The following is an 18,783-nucleotide window of genomic DNA, read 5'->3' on the forward strand; positions in this document are numbered from 1 at the left end:
CATGCATACATATACATATATGCATACATATGCATGTTATGTACATGAAAGTTTGAAAAACACTAATAAAAGCAAAGCTAAAAAGCCACCTAATTACAAACAGAATTGCTTTAACTTAAACGAGGGCGAAACCTATTGCATTTTAAATGCTTGTTTTTAAAGGTATTTATTTATTCATTTATTTATTCAACGTTTTATATAGCGCGAACAAGATCTTTGCAGATATCAGAGCGCTTTACAGAAACAAGGTATGCCAATCACGATTACAAATTACACCGAATTGTGCACTCTAGCGTTAACTTTTAACGTAATCATTTACAAGATTTTACAGGGGTTGGCAGTGGCGCGCACCAGTCACGTTTTATCCAGTATTCTGTAGCTTGTGTCTTCGTAATTTCCTGTGCCTCATCAATTAGGCAAGTGCATCTTTGCAGAAGCTGGTGTGATCGGGGCCGAAGGGTAGACGCCTCCCCATGCACATGCAACTCGGTCATGTGCCTGTTCCGGGTCCAGCAGCCGCTCGCAGGGCAGAGAGGCAGCCTCGGCCGGTGCATCCAGCTCGGATCCAGGTCTTGAGAGCGCTGCTGTGAGCGGTAGGGAAGGGGCGGAGCGGTGTGCGTGTGGGAGGTGGCAGGGGAAGGCGGGAGCAGGAAACACCGAGGCTTCTCGAGGAGCAGCAGGCCTCGGGCTGTGCCGGACCATGGCTGCGGTCGCTGATACACAGCTGATGCGGACCGTTGGGCTTATCGGTAAGGACACTTTGCGGCCGCTCCCTGAGCAGATAGTTCCCTGGTGAACTTTGTGTCTCGGCATGTGTGCGTGTTCTTTGGAAACACTGTCTGCATTTTGATAGCATTGTTTATGGTGACACTCTTGTGTTCTCGTGAAATTGATGTTCTTACTGTCCAACTCACAGTGCCCCATTGGGTGTCGCCCCTCATTTTCTCTGAGCAGAATTGTCACAGTGGAGCATTTTGTCACTAGAGGTAGACGTTTAGTTTATCTGCCTTCACATTAGCATACATGGCAATATTTTGAAACGAGAAAGAGTGAGTTTTTGGAAGAAAAAATGAAGGAACTTACGTAAAAGCAAATGCAGTTTCGGGCGAGAGACTGGTAAAATACATCCATTTTTAGCTTAAAAATATCACGAGTCTCTCACCTCAATCGTATGCATTTGGGAATTCCTGGAGAGAGATGTGGGGACAAATGTTTTCCCTGTTAACTTGCATTGGAATGGAGGATGACTAAGCTGGCAGAAAGCTACAATAGCATACATGTTACCTTTAAAAAATCGGAAATCTCTCGCCTAAATAGCGACTGGTGGCATGTATGCATTTGCGACTAATCACATTTAGGTACCCAGCCTGTATTGTATTCCCATTAACATAGTGTTTCTTACCCCTGACGAGGTGATGAAACGTATTTGCAGATGAGTGCCACGCCACACTACTCTGTGCTTTGGTAGGTGAACGGTGGCCTTTCTTGAGGAATATGTGGTCGTTGTTTTGATCTTGTGAGGAGAACTTGAATTATACTCTTTTTGTGTTTTGTTGCTGCACTAATGCACGAATTTGAAGAGAAAAGGAGACTGGACACTTAATGCTAAATGATAGTGTATTGATACATAGAAAATGTGATACATCTAAAGAGTATTGACTGGTTTTGAAATGTTGACCCATCTTAAATATTCCTCTAGAAAATATTGGACAGTATGGCCATTTTGAATGGTCAGGGAAATTGGTCATGTTTTAATTAAAATTGAATGTGCATTTAGAGCCTGGAAGAGCTGCAACATTAGTAGAGTCATTGGCGGCATCTAGCATGATTAGGACATCTGTGTTCTTTATCTGTACTGTAGATCTCTTCATTGCTTCATAGTAGTCATTTTGACTCCTATGCTATTTGTGGCTCAACCCAGTAACCTTCAGGGATTTACATCTCGATTTAGAAATTAACAGGTAGAAAGGGAACAGCATAACTTGCTATGCAAACATGGCTACACTGTTTTGCTCATTTGTACCTGTTAGGATGGCCACCTCACTTAATGTCAACATTGACACTCTTTCAGTGTCTGAGCTTTCAAACTGCAATTCATTTTTATCAAGTGAGTTAGTTTAATTACTTCTTAGGTTAGGGAAGTAACACTTAAACATCCAAAATGCATTACTTTGTTATACAAAAGCCTAGCCACATTGTGATGAAATGCATGTACCACCAGCCTTTTGCACATTCAATGCAAGGAAGCCCAGTTTGTCGGTCCAACTGATGTCTGATCCCGGGCTGTTGTTTTCCCACTTTCCTTTCCTGAGCAGGACTCAGCTCAGTTTTCTATTCCTTGTCAGTCATTCTCTTTAACTTGAATGCTTGCCCTAAGAGCTACTCCTTGTACCCAGTATCTTGTCAGTGTGCTTCAGTACTGTGTTTTCGCTTTCCATGAGGGCATGATTACCATCAAAATTCCTATAGTTGCTCTACGGCTGATTCGGGTATATTGCCCTCCATCTTTTATCGAATCCCAAGGCTTTTATTCAACTCAGTAAGTCATTTGCAAAGCCCATGATGCTTACTTTGATAACCTGATGACAATAGGATTATGATATCTAAGGTCAGGGTGTCGGATATTCAATTATCACCCACAATAATTAATAAATGACTGCTGCACCGAAATGTCTTGTCATCCCCCCACACTCTAACCCCACTCTGTTTCACCACAGGGGACTAATTCTGATATTTGTTCAAGGATTAGCCCAGAGAAGTAGAAAAGGTTTAATAAAGTGATCTGTCGAACCTCAAGTAATTTCCAACACCTGTTATCATCTTTTGCTTTGTTGTTTGCTCAGCTTCATGAGGATATGGAATCCTAGTTGATTTATGAGGAAAACTTCCAGAGGGCCTTATGCTGCTGTGCCTGGCTCATTTAGAAGAGTCATATACGGAGTAGATGAGGCTGCGTGATGATGTTTGGAATGTGTAAAACGGGTTGATGGTCACTTTCACCATGAGGAATTAAATGAGGGCATGGGCTCCTCTACGTGTCCTACATCTGCAGCCATCATCACAGCTGGCAACAGAAAAGCCACAAATTCTCCCTCTGCCCCTATCTCAGCTGTCTCTGCCACAAATACTACTGCCACCACTGTTAGCGAGGTGTTATTGTAGCAGGACAGCATCCTACCCATTATCCAGCTGTTGGATAATGAGGATGTCCTGGAATCTTCTGGCAAATCAGAGCCTGAGAATCCTGCATCACCAGTGACCCAGGTGAACACAACCGCTGCTGCACCTGTTGTATTAAGTGCATCATAGTGTAGTGAAGGATCATGTTATCTGAGGTGACTCCGGAGCTGACGCAGCAGAAGATCTTCTTGGAGGCATGGCAGGTGTCTTTCGTTCAGATGTACCATGAGGCGATAAGCTTACTGTCTGTTCTGACTGGTGTGGGACATCCTGAGGGAGGAGTCCATATTGGCACAGCAGTACAGGGTTTTGGATTGGCCATCCACCAATCAATTTTTTTTGTCAAATCTGTTTATTGGCATTTGTACTTTTGAGCAGTACAAGAAGTGCAGCATTTTATACATCACATCTGATTAGTTATGTCAAGCATTTGTCCGTAGGCAGAATATCATGTCATTTAGGCGCTGCAACGGTTCATATAAGTGTCACAAGGTTTAGAATATGCGCCTGGATGTGTCCACAACCCAGGGGAGTCCATTTATTTATTTATTTATTTATTTATTTATTTATTGGTACTTGTAAAGCGCAACATATACCCTGAGGTGTCTTGGCGCTGAATAACTTGCCGGCTGGGTGAGACTGCCTTGCTCTAATGATAATTCTATACCTGGGATACCTGGGATATATCCCAGCCCTGTGTACAGAGATGATATTTATATACAACTGTAGAAGATCAAATCAAAACAAACAAACAGCGGCATGAGCACAGTTATACATTGCGTGCTGGCCCCCCACAACTCCCCCCGCGCGCACGCGCCTCCAATCTCAGCTGTTCCTGCATTATAGAACTGCGTCGCACCGAACAAAAGACGCAATATCAAGTCAGGCGTACTGCCCGCGGTGCACCCCAATCACCCAGTGTGCCTATCTAATCCGCTGCTACCTCTTCGCTCGCAGATCTTTCTACTGGTTGTAGGGCTTTAAGCATGTGCTCCCAGCGCTCTGCAGAAGGTTCCCTGCGGAGCCCCACCGTTTCCTCCCTTCGTCTGGCAGTCCATTTCGCCCGGGCCCATGCTTGGAGGGACAGGGTCCACGCCTGCACGTTGGGTGGGTCACACGCCTTCCACCTCTTCGTGAGGAGACGTGTTGCCACTACCATCCCCAGATCCAGGAAGCGGGACGACACCTTATCTTTGGGCTGTCTCCTGAAATGATGTAAAAGGAATTCAGGATTCAGGTCAGTTACAGGGGATGGTGCGCCCGGTACAGTGCCTAAGTAGCTCGCTAATGTCCCTCCAGTAAGTGCTTAGCCCTGGGCAGTTCCATAGGAGATGGAGAAGGTCTGTATCCGTCTCATCGCATCTGGGGCAGGACCCGTCGGATCTGAGGAAGTATTTGTTTATAAGGTCAGGAGTGAGATAGGCCCTCTGAACAATATAGAGTTGGATCAAGATCACCGCCGAGCAGCTCACCACCTCCCTCAGCCAGAACCCTCCCACCAGCACAACGGACCCCAACGAAGCTGCCAGAAACTTCACACAGTGGCTGACCGCCTGCGCCGACGACCTCGCACCACTAAAGAACCCTCCCAACAGGCCCGGCAGCAAGAAAGCCCCCTGGTTCACCGACGAACTCAAGGACTCCAAGAAGAACCGCCGCACCCTCAAGAAAGCCTGGCGCCACGACCAGACTTCAGACAACATGACCGCCCTCAAGCACGCCACCCGCAAGCACCACCAGCTGATCCGCACCACCAAGAAGACAGCATTCAAAGAACGACTGGACAACAACGCCCATGACAGCAAGGAACTCTTCAGCATCGTCAAAGAGCTCTCCAACCCCAGCGCCGGAAACAACGACATCACCCCCTCACAAGACCTCTGCGACTCTCTCGCCTCGTTCTTCCACCGCAAGATCACCGACATACACAACAGCTTCGGCGCACCAACCATGCACCCACCCGCCGAACCAACACCCCCTACCACCACCCTCTGCAACTGGACCCCGGTCAGCACCGAAGACACCACCCGCACGATGAACACCATCCACTCTGGATCACCAACCGACCCGTGCCCCCACCACGTCTTCAACAAGGCCGACTCCATCATCGCACCCCATCTGTGGGACATCATCAACACCGCCTTCCACGCCGCCACCTTCCCGGAGAGCTGGAAGCACGCCGAGCTCAGCGCACTCCTGAAGAAACCAACAGCGGACCCCACCGACCTCAAGAACTTCCGCCCCATCTCGCTCCTTCCTTTTCTTGCCAAAGTCATCGAGAAGACCGTCAACAGACAGCTCGCCGCCTTCCTCGAGACAAATGGATCCCTTGACCCCTCGCAGTCTGGTTTCCGAGCCAACCACAGCACCGAGACCGCCCTGATCGCAGCCACTGATGACATCAGATCCCTGCTCGACAAGAGACCTGCACTGGCTCCCCGTCAGCAAGAGGATCACGTTCAGGCTCCTCACCCACGCACACAAGGCTCTCCACGACCTGGGCCCCAATTACCTCAACAACCGCCTGACTTTCTACACGCCCACCCTCCATCTACAATCGACCAGCGTCGCCCTCGTCGCCGTACCACGCACCCGCAGAACCACCGCCGGAGGAAGATCCTTCTCCTACCTGGCAGCCAAGACATGGAACTCCCTCCCCATCCACTTTCGGCTGACCCAGGACCATCTTTCCTTCAGGAAGCACCTCAAGACCTGGCTATTTGTGCAGTATCGTTCCCCCCCTCCCCCAGCGCCTTGAGACCCTCCGGGTGAGTAGCGCGCTATACAAATGTCATGATTGAATGATTGATTGATTGATTTGGCGAAAGCGCATGTTTCTGGGGATGGGCACTGGGCTTTTAAGGATTTTCTCCCATTCTTTATCGGCGAGTACCCGCCCTAGGTCCCGCTCCCATTTGCCTCGTAGTGGGGCTAAATCCAGCTCCGTGTGGGTCCGCAAGGACGCGGCAAACCATCTAATCAGGTGCCTGCCCCTACCCATGACATGGAGGTATTGCATGGTCAGGTGTTGCTTAGGCTCCGCCGTGACATCCCCCCCCCCACCTAGCCGTCATGTTTGCTATAAGGGAGCGATGCAGTAGGAACCCCCCAGGAGGAAGCCCATCTTCAGTAACCAGTGACTCATATGGTATCCGTGTTCCATCCCTGTGTAAGTCACCCAGCGTCTGGATATCCGCCTCATGCCATTGCTCCAACATGTGGCGCATGAGAACCCCCTCACCTCCCGGCGAGCCCTCTATAGGCACCGCAGGTGCGTAGGGGAGTACTTTTCGCGTGAGAAACAGCGCTCTACGGAAGCATTTATATGCCACCGCCAGCAGCAACGGGGCGTGTCGCGCCATATCAGTTAGTGGATGCAAAAGCGTGATGACCTGCTCCAGAGTGTATGGCGGCTCACCCGTGGCAGTGTCCTCTCTTCCCCCTGTCTGCTAACCAGCGGGCAATCCATTGGAGCTGCGCAGATAGATAATGATTCTCAAAACAGGGAGCAGCTAGTCCACCTCTGTCTGCAGGAACAGTTTCCCAAGCACCAGCCGGTGCCGGGACGTGCCCCAAATGACGTCGCGCAGGACCCTGTTAAGCGTCGAGAAAAAGGAAGCCGGTATAAATAAGGGTAGATTAGCAAAGTAGTACAGAAGGCGGGCGAGCATGACCATTTTGGCAAGGGCCACCCTGCCTGTGGGTGTCAGCGGGAGTGTGGACCAGAAGCAGACCTGGGACCTGAGCGCTGCCACTGCTCGCCTTAGGTTCCCATCGAATAGGTCGGCTGGCGGACGATAAATCTGGATCCCCAGGTACTTAAAGGTGTCTGCTTTCCATTGGACTCTTGTGCCATGAAGGTGGTAGTCTGGATCGTCTACCTCGCTGCTAAATGCATAGAGGCAGGACTTGCCTGCGTTCACCTGCAGCCCCGAGACAGCAGCAAAGCCACTCAGTAAGCGGGCCTGCTGTTCCGATATGTGTCCCACATCCCTTATGAATACCAACAGATCATCAGCATATAGTGATACCTGATGGGTGGCATCGCCTAGAGGGATGCCATCTCCCAGGGTCTGTCTCATGCAGCAGCTAGGAATTCCATGGCCAATGCGAAGAGCAGTGGGGACAGAGGGCACCCCTGTCGAGTGCCCCTGCCCACCGCCACTGCCTCCGAGACATATGGCCCCAGTATCACGCGGACCACTGGGTTTCGATATAAAAGGTCAACCATCCGCAGGAAGTCCACGTCCAGCTCATATCTCTCCAGCACCGATGACAGGTAACCCCACTCCAGACAGTCAAAGGCCTTTTCCAAGTTTAACACCAGGCACCCTGCTCTAGGCCATTTCCTCGTCGCCTCAGCCGCCACCCTAAAATATCTCCTGAGGTTCAGGGATGTGGACCGCGCTAGCACAAAACCATTTTGATCTGAGTGAATTAAGTGGGGGACCACTGGCGCCAGGCGCTCTGCGAGTATTTTGGCAAAGACTTTGTAGTCAAAGTTAAGCATTGCCAGTGGGCGGTAGGAGCCCAGGGCCGTAGGGTCTCAATCTGGTTTGGGCAGTGATACCAGGAATGCCTCTCGCATAAACGGTGGGAACGAACCTGCGTCTATCGCTGCATTGTACAGCTGAAGGAGGCGGGCGCTAGAATTTCCCTGTTTGCTTTATAGTATTTAGCTGGCCGGCCATCAGGCCCAGGAGTTTTCCCGGTCACCAGTGCCTGAATCGCGTCTCCCACTTCCTCTAGGGCAAGAGGGGCATTAAGCGCATCTTTATGTTCTTCAGAGGCTGTGGGCAGTGTAACCGAGCCCAGGAACTCGATTAGCACATGTCTAGGGCCAGTGCCTCGGGCCGTGTACAGCTGCCGGTAGTGGTCAGTCAGCGCCCGATGTATTTCACGCTGTGTGTAGACCATCTCCCCTCCCCCTGCGCGAATGGCACCTTTCGGGGCGTCGCGGGCTGCCTTTTGTACCAACCAGGCCAGCAGTCGACCAGCTCTATCTGCCTTGGCATGGGTCCTGGCCGTGTGTGCTGCATAATTGAGGTATCTCAGCTTTTCCATAAGAACACATGCTCACCATGTAGGTCGCTTAACTTGGTCGAGTGTCTGCCAGACCCCTCGCCTTCCCTCTCATAGGTCAGGAGCTCAGACTCCAGTCGTGTCAGGGAAGCAGACACTGTTTAGCGGATGTTCCATGCGACCCCCCATGAAATGCCCACGAATAGCCGCTTTATGTGCATCCCATTCCACCATGGGATCACCCGCCGTCTCTGCATTTTCCTCTCTAAGATGGCTGTGCCCAGCAAAGAGCGGAACTCAGCGTCTTCAAGCGCGGCTGGCTGCAGCCGCCACGTGGGCACTGGAGGCCGGTCCGCCTCCCAGCTAATTTGGGGAAATCAGTGTGCCGCTTTTGGAACGTATAAACAATAACTAACTAACTAACAGAGTTGGCGAGTTCCCAATGGGGCATAAGTCCAAACCAAAAGTGGAACTACCACTTAGTAATGTGTTGTCTCAGCGCAATGGATATGCGGTGGAGCGGGCAGCCAACAATCAAGCTAAGGTACACCCCTACCTAAGGCCCTTAGACATCTGAGAGGTGCTTGAGGAATGCTAAGATGGAAAGCGCGCAGAGCCAGTGCATGCGCCGGGCACCCAATGCCGCTCAACTGCGAGTCTAGAAGAGCTCCTACATTTTCTAAGCGGTACATGCCCTGAAGGTAGCGCCAGCACAGGTGGCTAAAGACGAATTCTGGCAGCGCGCTTTGCAATAGTTTTATAAAGGATATAAGAAACAGAGCATTTAGAAAACAGGAACTTCAGTCTGGCCACCATAGTTCATTATCCAGTCACATAATGTGGTGAGCTGTCTGGGGTGTCACCACGGGCAGGCCCACGTCCTCCGACAGCACATTGGACGAGGAGGACGAATCACTCACGTCCAGGTCGCTCTGCGGTCGGGAGTCCGAGCAGGCAGCATTGTTCACCACTCCCAATGTCGCAAGTGCTTCCTGCCGCTCCTGTCGCATCTTCTCCGGGCTAGGCGCGACCTGACCCAGGCCTGCGCCTTTGTAGCCCCCCCCCCTCTTTCTCCGCCTCGAGCGCGGCTCTTGCCAACTGCCCTCTTCCGGACCTGTGGGTCTCGTTCCCGACCACTGCCCTGTCTCTTCCAGCCAGTCCCAGACGTCGACGGGGCCTCAAAGAAGTGTGTACCCTCCTTGGTGACTATCCGGAGGCGAGAGGGAATAGCAGGGAGTAAGGCAGCTCCAGTTCTCGCGACTGTCTCTTAACGGCCATGTATGTGCTTCTCCTTCTCTGCACCGTTGCCATGTAGTCTGGTAAAAACATCACTCGGCTATTTCCCACTTTGAGGTCACCCAGCTTCCTGGTTTCGCGGAGAACCACATTTCTGTCGCAGTAGTTGAGGAGTTTGAAAAGAAACGGGCGGGGCCGAGCCCCAGGTCGCTGAGCCTGCGCAGGCACTCTGTGTGCTCTTTCCACCACAAAGTACTGGGACAGCGTCCCAGGTGGCAAGAGTGTCTGCAACCAGGTCTCCGTGTACGTCCCCTCTTCTCCCTCCGGCAGCCCAACCACCCGGACGTTATTGCGCCGAGAGCGTCCTTCCGCGTCCTCTGCACAGGCCTCCAGTGCGTGAACCCTGTAGATTAGTCTTGTAGTGCTGATGCATGGCTTTGCACCACAGGTTGCAGTTCTTGGACCGACTGGCGCTGTGTGGCGACTGAGTCAGACAGTTTACGATGGTCCGCGTGTAGTAGCGTGAAGTCGGAGGTGACTTTGTCTATCCGGGCCTCTAAGGGCGTTTTGGTTTGCTCCAGAGTGGTTCCGATGGGCTCCACTGTCGCCAGAACTACTATGGGCTCCATGTCTTCCCGTCTGCTTTCATGTGTGGGGCCCAGGTCGCCCGCTGCCTGCTGCTTCGGTTGGGATTTGTCCCTGAGTCTGCCCATCGCCAACTGCTGTGCTGTTGGCATCAACACGCAGTGTCGGATTGCCAGTGCTTAGTGGAAGGGGCACCTCACCAAAACAATTACCGCTGCGGCAGTTCCAGGAGGGAGCCAACTGAGGAGGCGGATTGCCACTGCCAGGAGTCTTGCCAAGAGTCCCAGGGGTGGGTCGCCGCCCGGCTCCAAGTTCCTTATGCGCGTGCCCCCCGAGGGTGAGCAGCCCCCGTTGGTGACCCACAACTAAGGCTACAACAGCTTCAGTAGCGCAGAGGAATGGGTACAGTGCACCCAGCACAACCTCAAATTCCCGGCGTCTGGGCGCGGTGTCTGAGTTGCCCCGAGGGCAGGGCCCGCCCTTTATGGCAAAGTCCAAGATGGTGCCTGGTGTAAAATGGCGCCCAGGCCCAGGCGTGCCTGGCCCCCACCAGACCGCGTGCTCCAATAAGGCTTGCCGCTGTGCCCCGATGCCGCCGCCACTACGCCAATTTCAGCAGTCTCCTCCAGCGCCCTGTGTCCTCCGTTGACACTCCCGGCTTGATGCAGTGGCACGCCGTTCCAGTGTCCAGAAGCCCCGTCTGCTTTATCTAGATCTAGTGCATGACTGTCCCCAACCTCTTGCGCGGCCCTCCCTCAGGGATCCGTTTAGCGCTGGCAGCACCCTCGGGGCAGCCCCCACAGCCAAAGTCCAGCGCTCTGTGCCCGGCGCCCGGGCCGCCACCCAGTGAGCCCGGGCTGGGAGCAGGATGTTTCCGCTCAATGTTCAGTGTCTCTGTGATCAGCCTCCTGTAACGCGTCGCAGGAGGTCCCAGTGCGCCGCCGATTCCTGCCCGGGCATGCAGCAGGCCCCCCCCCCTCTCAGGTCAGCCCCCAACCTCGCTCCTCACCGCATTTAGATAGTGGCGCAAATCACTTCTCGTACTCCGGCCTTGCAGCGCCCTCAGCGAGTTAGTAGCCCGGGAGGTGCCGGAGGATTTAGCTACACAGCATCTCAAGGCCACGAGGTTCTCCGCGACAGGCCTCAGTGTCCCACGGCCGGGGTCCCAGGCGAGTTTTGCGCCTTTGCCTGTCGGGTGGCGTTGCCACAGTTCCGTCGCTGTTTCTTCGCCGCCGCTGCCTCAATTCGGGATTCACTGCATCACGATGGCTCCTCAGTGCTTCCCCTCACCGGCTCCCCTCAGCGTGGGCACAGGGAAGCACCTCAGTAGGATAAATTCAAGAGATTAAGGGCCCCGTGGACGGAGCTCTAACAAATCGCATCCGCCATGTTTGCTGACTGGCCACGCCCCCCTGGATTGGCCATCCGCCGATCCATAAAAAGCAATTGCTGTGCTATAGGTCTCCCTTTTGTGAAAGTTAGAGCTATTGGCGTTGTAAATGATAATTTTGGTTTTGAATTTCTTTTTTGTTTGCAGTGGTGGAGTAGAATTTCTCATTTGCCTGCTCAGGCAGAAGATTTTAAAAAAATTCAAACTGTGAACAGAGACTGCCGTATTACATTTTCTAAATGCCACCACAATGTCAAAAACCCATATGTGAGAGTCTAACCTAGAGAGACCCTGGAAGAAAGAAAAATCATCTCCATGGCTTTGTAAGGGGTGGGCATATGTCATGCATGGTAAAATCTGGTAACATTGCAATTAAGTATTTGACTTGATAAAATACTCCTTATAAAGAAGCTGTTGGATAAATTATAAGTGTGCACAGCTCAAGTCGTGAAAGCAGTCAAACGTACCTTAGTGACCAGAATCGGTCATGTGGGGTAACATCTTAGGAAGTCTTTCAGAGGCTAATAGAAGGGATTACTTCCAAAATCAAAAAATGTTAGAAAAGTTGAGTTGGGCGAGCCGTGCATTAGAAAACAAATGTGTGCAGCCGCCATGTTAAAGATGAAGCGTGGTGTGCCGCACTGCAAACATAAAATATACACACGGAATTTGGTCTGCACCCTTCAAGAGTTCTATACATTGTTTAAACAGTCTTGTAGAATACAAAGTATTTAATTGTTTTCCCAAAGAAACAGCAAACAGAGGCTCTTCGCTTCGATTCAATTCTTTATTCAGTTTTCTTTTTATAAAAGGCAGAAAGCCAGATAGCCAACACGTTTTGTCAGTTACCGGACTTCTTCAGAGCTGATTAAACAGCATCACAGTCATGGTTCTAGTACATATTCATGCCGATGATTATTTATTAATATGCATCGGGGTTGCTGATGTTTCGGTGGGTAGTTGGAAAAAGCAGCCAGGGAATGGTTAGTAGGTGTTAGTGAGTCAGTTTTGGTTTAGGATAGAACAACGAAGAGATGCGCTGTTTGGGGCTGGTATAGGTGGTTGAGCTGCTAATGGAACAGAGTTTGTTGGGTAAAAGAATCACCTCTAAAAATAACATTTTCAAACGACACACTTGTATGCTATGTGTTATTTATAAATAATTTTGTATTTTGCGTTAGAAGTAATTGTCAGTGATGTTTCTGATGCCTTTGGCCTCGGCATGCTGTCGATGTCGGACCAGTCTCACATCTGTTTTCTCATCATTATTACTTGTATTTTTTGTCTGTCCCCCTTGGGCATTGGCAGATGTCACCTCACCTAAGTGTTGTGCAGCATGAAACACATTAGCACAGTGACAAACAACTTATTAGGTATCCACATGTGTGCTCCACCCTTGCAGTGCAAACACCAGAATTGTGCAGAGAATAATTTAAAAGTATGCTTAGTTGGTGTCTGTACCTTACTGTATGCTTGCTCTTGTGAATCCTTTGGTTATAGCTGAGGAGCAATGAGCTATAACATGGGGAATATCCAGAGTTGCCTACAGTGAATGCGTGGATGCTGACAATACACATCAGCATGGCCATACCTCGATTACTTACCGGTAATTGCATTACTCTGAGTCCTTCTCTCGCCGTGATGAATCATTAAATGAGGCACTTGTGCCTTCCTTTCACAACCTCCTCAAGCTATAAAAGTCCCCTACCCCTCCTTACTTCCTTATCAAGCCCATTCTATCATACAACTGGACTGGCCGACAGGGGCTGATTCATCACAAGGAGAGAAGGACTTAGAGTAATGCAATTACCGGTAAGTAATCAAAGCATTACCTCCTTGTACCTCTTGCTGTGATGAATAACTAGATGTACCTAAGCCACAAACCTGACCAGAACAACTGTAATGCACATGTAGATAAAAAACTTTAATCGGACAGAAACTTAGATGCCAATACTTTAGAACACATATGCCAATACTTTAGAACCCAAAGATCAGGCATCTGTGGACACTGCACCACCCGATAGTGGGTAACAAAAGTAGACAGAACTGCCAAAGTTGCAGCCTGACAGATCTCTTACAAAGAGGCCGCCTGAACTTCAGCCAAAGAGTTGGGCATTGCCTCTAGTTGACCTCCCCTGGATCCCTAGAGGAGACGTCAAAACAAACTGCTTGAATGACAAAAGAATCACAGATCTGATTCACCTGCTCAAGGTCTGTGTAGAAGGGTTGTCACCCTTACAAGTGGGACCAAAATTGACAAACAAGGCGTATGAAACCGGGAACTCCTTCACCCTCTCCAGGTAGATCAAATCTGCCCTCCGAACATCAAGGGAATGAAGCGCCACCTTCTCAGGAGACTTAGGGTCCAGACAGAACTAGAAGAATCTCCTCCTGTTGAAGATGAAAACTAGATTTAAATTTTGGGACAAACCCAGGACCCAAACGTGGAACAATCCGCTCATCAATCACCCAAACAAATGGAGGGAGACAAGATGGGGAACCCAACTCCCCCAGGCGGCTAGCTTTTAAGAGTCGAAAGACACATTTCCACAGAGGACAGAAGTTCAAACTGGGGATATTTAAGGACCTGAAGAACCAACTGCAAGTCCCAAGAGGGACATGCTAGCAGCGGGATAGGATATGAATTTGAGAATCCCTTAACAATTCTGGAGACTAGCTCCTGATCATCGGCCAGACCACCAGGAGACGACTGAAAAGCCTTAATGGCTGCCCACTGAACCGTAAGAGTGACCGAACTGAGGCCCAAATAAAACCTAACCTGAAAAAACTTGAGGATGTGAGGAAGAGTCACAGAAAGGGATAGCAGTGGATTCCTAGAACACCACTGTTGAAAAGACTTCCAGTGCCTTGCATATGAGGATTTGGTGGAAAATCTCCTGCAAGCCTTTACAGAAGAAGAAATTGAGTTAGAAAGACCCAGAAAAATCAACCCCTCCCTCCCATTCAACCTCCAAGCAGTCAGCTTAATTTTTGCTAGAGACTTGACCTGGAGAACAGGAAAACTCGGAGGGGAAGGAACCAAGGAAAGTCTTCACTCCTGATTCTCCTTCACAAGAGGAAACCAGGTAGAGTGGGGCCACGCCAAAATCACAATAATGACCTGACCCCTCTCCCTTCAAACCAGAATCAGAAACTTCCAGATTAAAGGAAATAGAGGGAAAGCAAATATCAGGCCAGACGGACAAGGACATGTCGGGGCATCGACTTGGCTAACTCCTCCGACCCAGCAAAAAACTGGGGAAGATGGGCATTGCAAACACTTCTAAACACCTTTTAAATTTAGCCGTAATTGCCACCACAAGTACGCGCAGAAGGACCAGCACCCGGTTTGCAACCTCTGTCTGCCAATCGACCACGAAAGCAAGGATTGCAACGCCTGCTCTGCATTTACCCCGAAGACCCTCAGAGTAAGGGAAAGACAGAGGAGAGTCCACTACAACATGCAAGGCCAAGGTTAACCTCCGTCGCTCCGGGACTTGGGTCTCTCCAGTGGAGAAGAGGACAACATCCCCGAGGGACCAGAGGACTACATGGTCGCAGAGACCGATACGAAGTCGACAAAGGAGGTAAGAGAGACGTCAACCCCTAAAACCCCGACAGACTCTCAAAAATCAGTCTAAGTCCTCAAAAGGAGCACTGGCGCCGAAACATTCGATGGCCGCAGCTGCATCCAAGGACAAACAGCCCAGCGGATCCTTCGAAAAGGACTCCCAGTCGGCGAAAACCCTAAAAGAAACCTAGGTCGTCGAAGCACGTCCCCAAAAAGGAACGCTAAAGAAAAAAGACACGAAGACAACTTCGACATCGAAGAGACATGCCGAAACCCTTGAGGCCGAACAGGCCGCCGAAATGGAGAGGAAGAAGAGAAGGCTCGAGGCCGAAATGGACAGTATCCTCCAGAGAAAGAAGGATTTCGAAGAACGGATGAAAAGATGCACCATCCCTTTGAAGCCCACGACGATTGTCTAAGTCGAGGACGAAGAGGAGTTCGACGCCGAAGACCCGCTGAAAACTCCAGAGCCTGCAGATCAGCAGGGAGAAGAGGGCTTATATTATGATGAGGGAGAAGGCGAGGAAGACCAACAAACAACCTTGGGGTTGGCATCCTCGGTGGTGCAGGACCTGGATTGGCAGGACCTCAATGCCGAAAGCCCGGAAGAGGCCGTAGAAACATATCATTCGAGGACTTCGCCGCCAGATGACATTGGCATCTACAATATGGTCATCAAGAATGCAGCTGCAGCATATGGGGTGAAACTAGAGGAAGAGAAACCAACACCCTGCTTTCCCCTAGAGACCCTGCTCCCCACTCAAACTAGGAGCCAATTCCTGCCCATGCTCTCAAGTGTCCTGGACCAGGGCAGGCAAGCATTTAAGGAGCCATCAACCTGCAGATCTGTCACACCTTATACCGAGAAGAAATATAAACATTCCTCTAAGGACCCGCCCTACAGCCAGGGATCCATCATGGCTGACTCCATCATTGCCTATTAGATTCCCAACGTTAGACTAATGTTCTGATTTGTTACCGTTGCCTCAAATTGTAAAGCGCTCTGATATCCTTCGGGATCAAGTTTGCGCTATATAAAACTTTATAAATAAAAATAAATAAATAAACAGATGCACCCGTTGGCGTCCCCACATCTGACATACCCAGGCAAACACCTGGGTAGAAAGACACAATTACTGAGAGGATGGAATCTCCCTGCTCAGGCGATTGACCCGAGAATTCAGGACTCCCTAAATGTAAACAGCCTGGAGAGAATTCACATGAGACTGAGCCCATAAAAAAAGTGAATCCACAATTTTGACAATGACAGGGTTTTCGTCCCAACCCTGATAATTGACATTGGACTTGGCAGTGGTATTGTCTGTATAACTGACAATGTCCTTGTCCAGAATCAGGTGAGAAAATTGCAGGAAGACTAGATGCACCATCTCCAGTTCCTCCAATTGGAGAATCGCCAACTCTGACTGACATCTTATAAACCCTTGACCTGAAAGGCACATTCCCTCAACTACTTTGGTTGGCATCCGTTGTGATGACCTCCTGAGCCGGAGCAGTTAAAGCAACACCCCATAAGATGTTGAAGGGAATAAGCCACCACTCCAGTTCCTGCTGGATTACCATCATTACCGGAAGACCAGAAATATCCTACACATTGGGAACCCACTGAGCCAGAATGAATCTCGTGAGGATATTGAGGTGCCGTCTGGCACAAGGATCTAAAAACACAGTGGCAGCCAGATCACCCTCCTCATCCAGAGCCAAAATGCTTGAAAAGGAGCTGGGAACAGATCCTGTAAATGAGTGAATCTTGACCAATCTTGAGTCCGGCAGAGTGACTATGCCCAGATTCGTCCAGAACCAGGCCCCTATATGCAATATTGTGCTTGAGACAGCTAAGAATTCTTCGCATTCGCCAAAAACCAATTAAAAGACTGAAGATCCAGTACAGTTACCACATGAGAAGAGGCCAGGAGAAGAGATTCCCCCCTTGACCAGGCAGTTGTTGATGTAAAGAAAGATGGAAATCCCCTGCAGGTGGTAAACAGCCATCAAAGGAGCCAACACCTTTTGTAAAGACACGTAGGGATGACTTCAGCCTGAAGGGCAGCACCTGAAACTGAAAAGCGCTGTCCCCAAAGAAACCTTTGATAACTCTGGTTGATAGGGACATGCAGGTAGGCATCCGGTCGATGGTTGCCATAAAATCTCTTGGGGGAAATCAGATGAATGAGCTGCTGCAGTGACAACATCTTGAAAGGTATAGTAGCCACCAATTGACTGAGGCATTTCAGGTCCAACATTGGCCAAATGTGTCCCCCAACACCCTATGGACTAGGAACAGTATAGAATACACCCCCCTGACTGACTTGATCTAGAGGCACTGGGATGGTTGCGTCCTTTATCAGCAGAGCAGTGACTTTTGCCAAAAGGGCTTTCCTCTTTAAGGAATTCCTTGAACAGGCATAGGGATGCACCCTGTATCTGGAGGAAGAGAGACAACGTCTATACGATAAATGATCTTCAGAACCCAATTTTCTATTATGGAGAGAGCCATCACTGAAAGAAAACCTCCCATCTTTCAGCCCATAGGAACCTGGATCCGAAGAACCTCCATATTTAGGAAAATCACTCATCTACATGTAATCAAGTTAAGTAATTTTATGGTGGATTTTTACTCCGTCAGTGCGTTTAACGTTTTACAGCAGGAGTAGGAATGAGGGCTCTTGTATATTTTGTGTATGCTCTCTGCTGACATTAAAGCATTCCACATCAGAACCAATCCCATCTGAAATATTCCCATTCATACCACCTCTCAGTCCGTCTGCCCTTCTATAGGCCATTTCAAGATCAGACCAGTTTGCCCATATTAATCCCCAGACAGTTAACTTCATACCTTGATCATCCATCAGTTAGACAATTCACACCCTGACTACCAACAAACACTACATTCACAATATACCCCCTACCATGACTAGGTCTCCTTCAGATCTTTCCCTAGCTAGGTCATTGATATCCATTCCATTGCTGTAAAATGTGAGCCAGATATGAAGCGGACCACTACTTAAATGTACTCCTCTTTTAAATTTGCCTGTTGAACTCCACTTGTGTCCTTTATCGCAGAGCTGCAACGAAAACACTGTATTGAAATAGAATTGTAATGGATACTGCTCGCTGTAGACCTTTCTCGAGTCAGATAAACCAACCAAGATCTATCCCAGTCAGATAAATCGCCTCTTAGATTTCCCTCCAGACAGTCTAGTCCTCCAGGCCACCCCCACCGAATTTTTTCCCTATGTAGATCACTCTCCTCCCAAATCATGTTTAGCATTTTATACTGCTACCACCTCTCCCCTTCCAAATCATTAGAATCCACTAGTCTGTGAAATTCCACTCTCACCATCCCCCCCGGGTTTGGCCATTTAACCTATGCCATTGCCCACTCAATCGCCCCACTCAACTGACATTTCTACAATGAGATCACTTTCTAGTCAAACCAATCCCTTCTAGAATATGGATCTTGGGCCAACGTTGAGGGTTAGAAAGATAGCACCAGGTATCTATCTATTTGGCGGGGTATGCATTGGGGCAGTAGTCTTTCTGTGTGAGAGGCCTGGTTTTTTTTCTTGATTTCCAGAAATGTTTGGCCAGATGCTAAAATATGCGTGCTTTAAAAAGTTAATTTGGTAAGCCATGATGTGTAGATCATTGAGTTGGATGGCAAGGGATCCCTTGAATTGAGAAGGGCAGTGATCATTCAACTTAAGTGGACAATTGAGATGTAGAAAAGACACATGTCATTCATGTGCCATGGGAAAGCAAGATATACAGTTAGGCTAAC

The 18,783-nt window shown here is 49.6% G+C and overlaps 1 protein-coding gene across 2 annotated transcripts in view; it reads left to right on the forward strand.

The window, feature by feature from the left end:
* The first annotated feature begins 352 nt into the window (after positions 1–352).
* Positions 353–18,783, forward strand: part of DENND10 (DENN domain containing 10) — a 135,675-nt gene continuing 117,244 nt past the window's right edge. Inside the window, exon 1 of one of the 2 annotated variants that reach the window (XM_086922926.1) lies at positions 353–749. In XM_086922926.1, the coding sequence (XP_086779052.1) occupies positions 701–749 (49 nt within the window). In that variant the 5' untranslated portion in view covers positions 353–700. The remainder of the gene's footprint in view (positions 750–18,783) is intronic. The other variant, XM_086922927.1, reaches the window with a different exon arrangement.

The sequence above is a fragment of the Lissotriton vulgaris genome, chromosome 5 (genome assembly GCF_964263255.1).
Source record: "Lissotriton vulgaris chromosome 5, aLisVul1.2, whole genome shotgun sequence".
Classification (NCBI taxonomy): Eukaryota; Metazoa; Chordata; class Amphibia; order Caudata; family Salamandridae; genus Lissotriton; species Lissotriton vulgaris.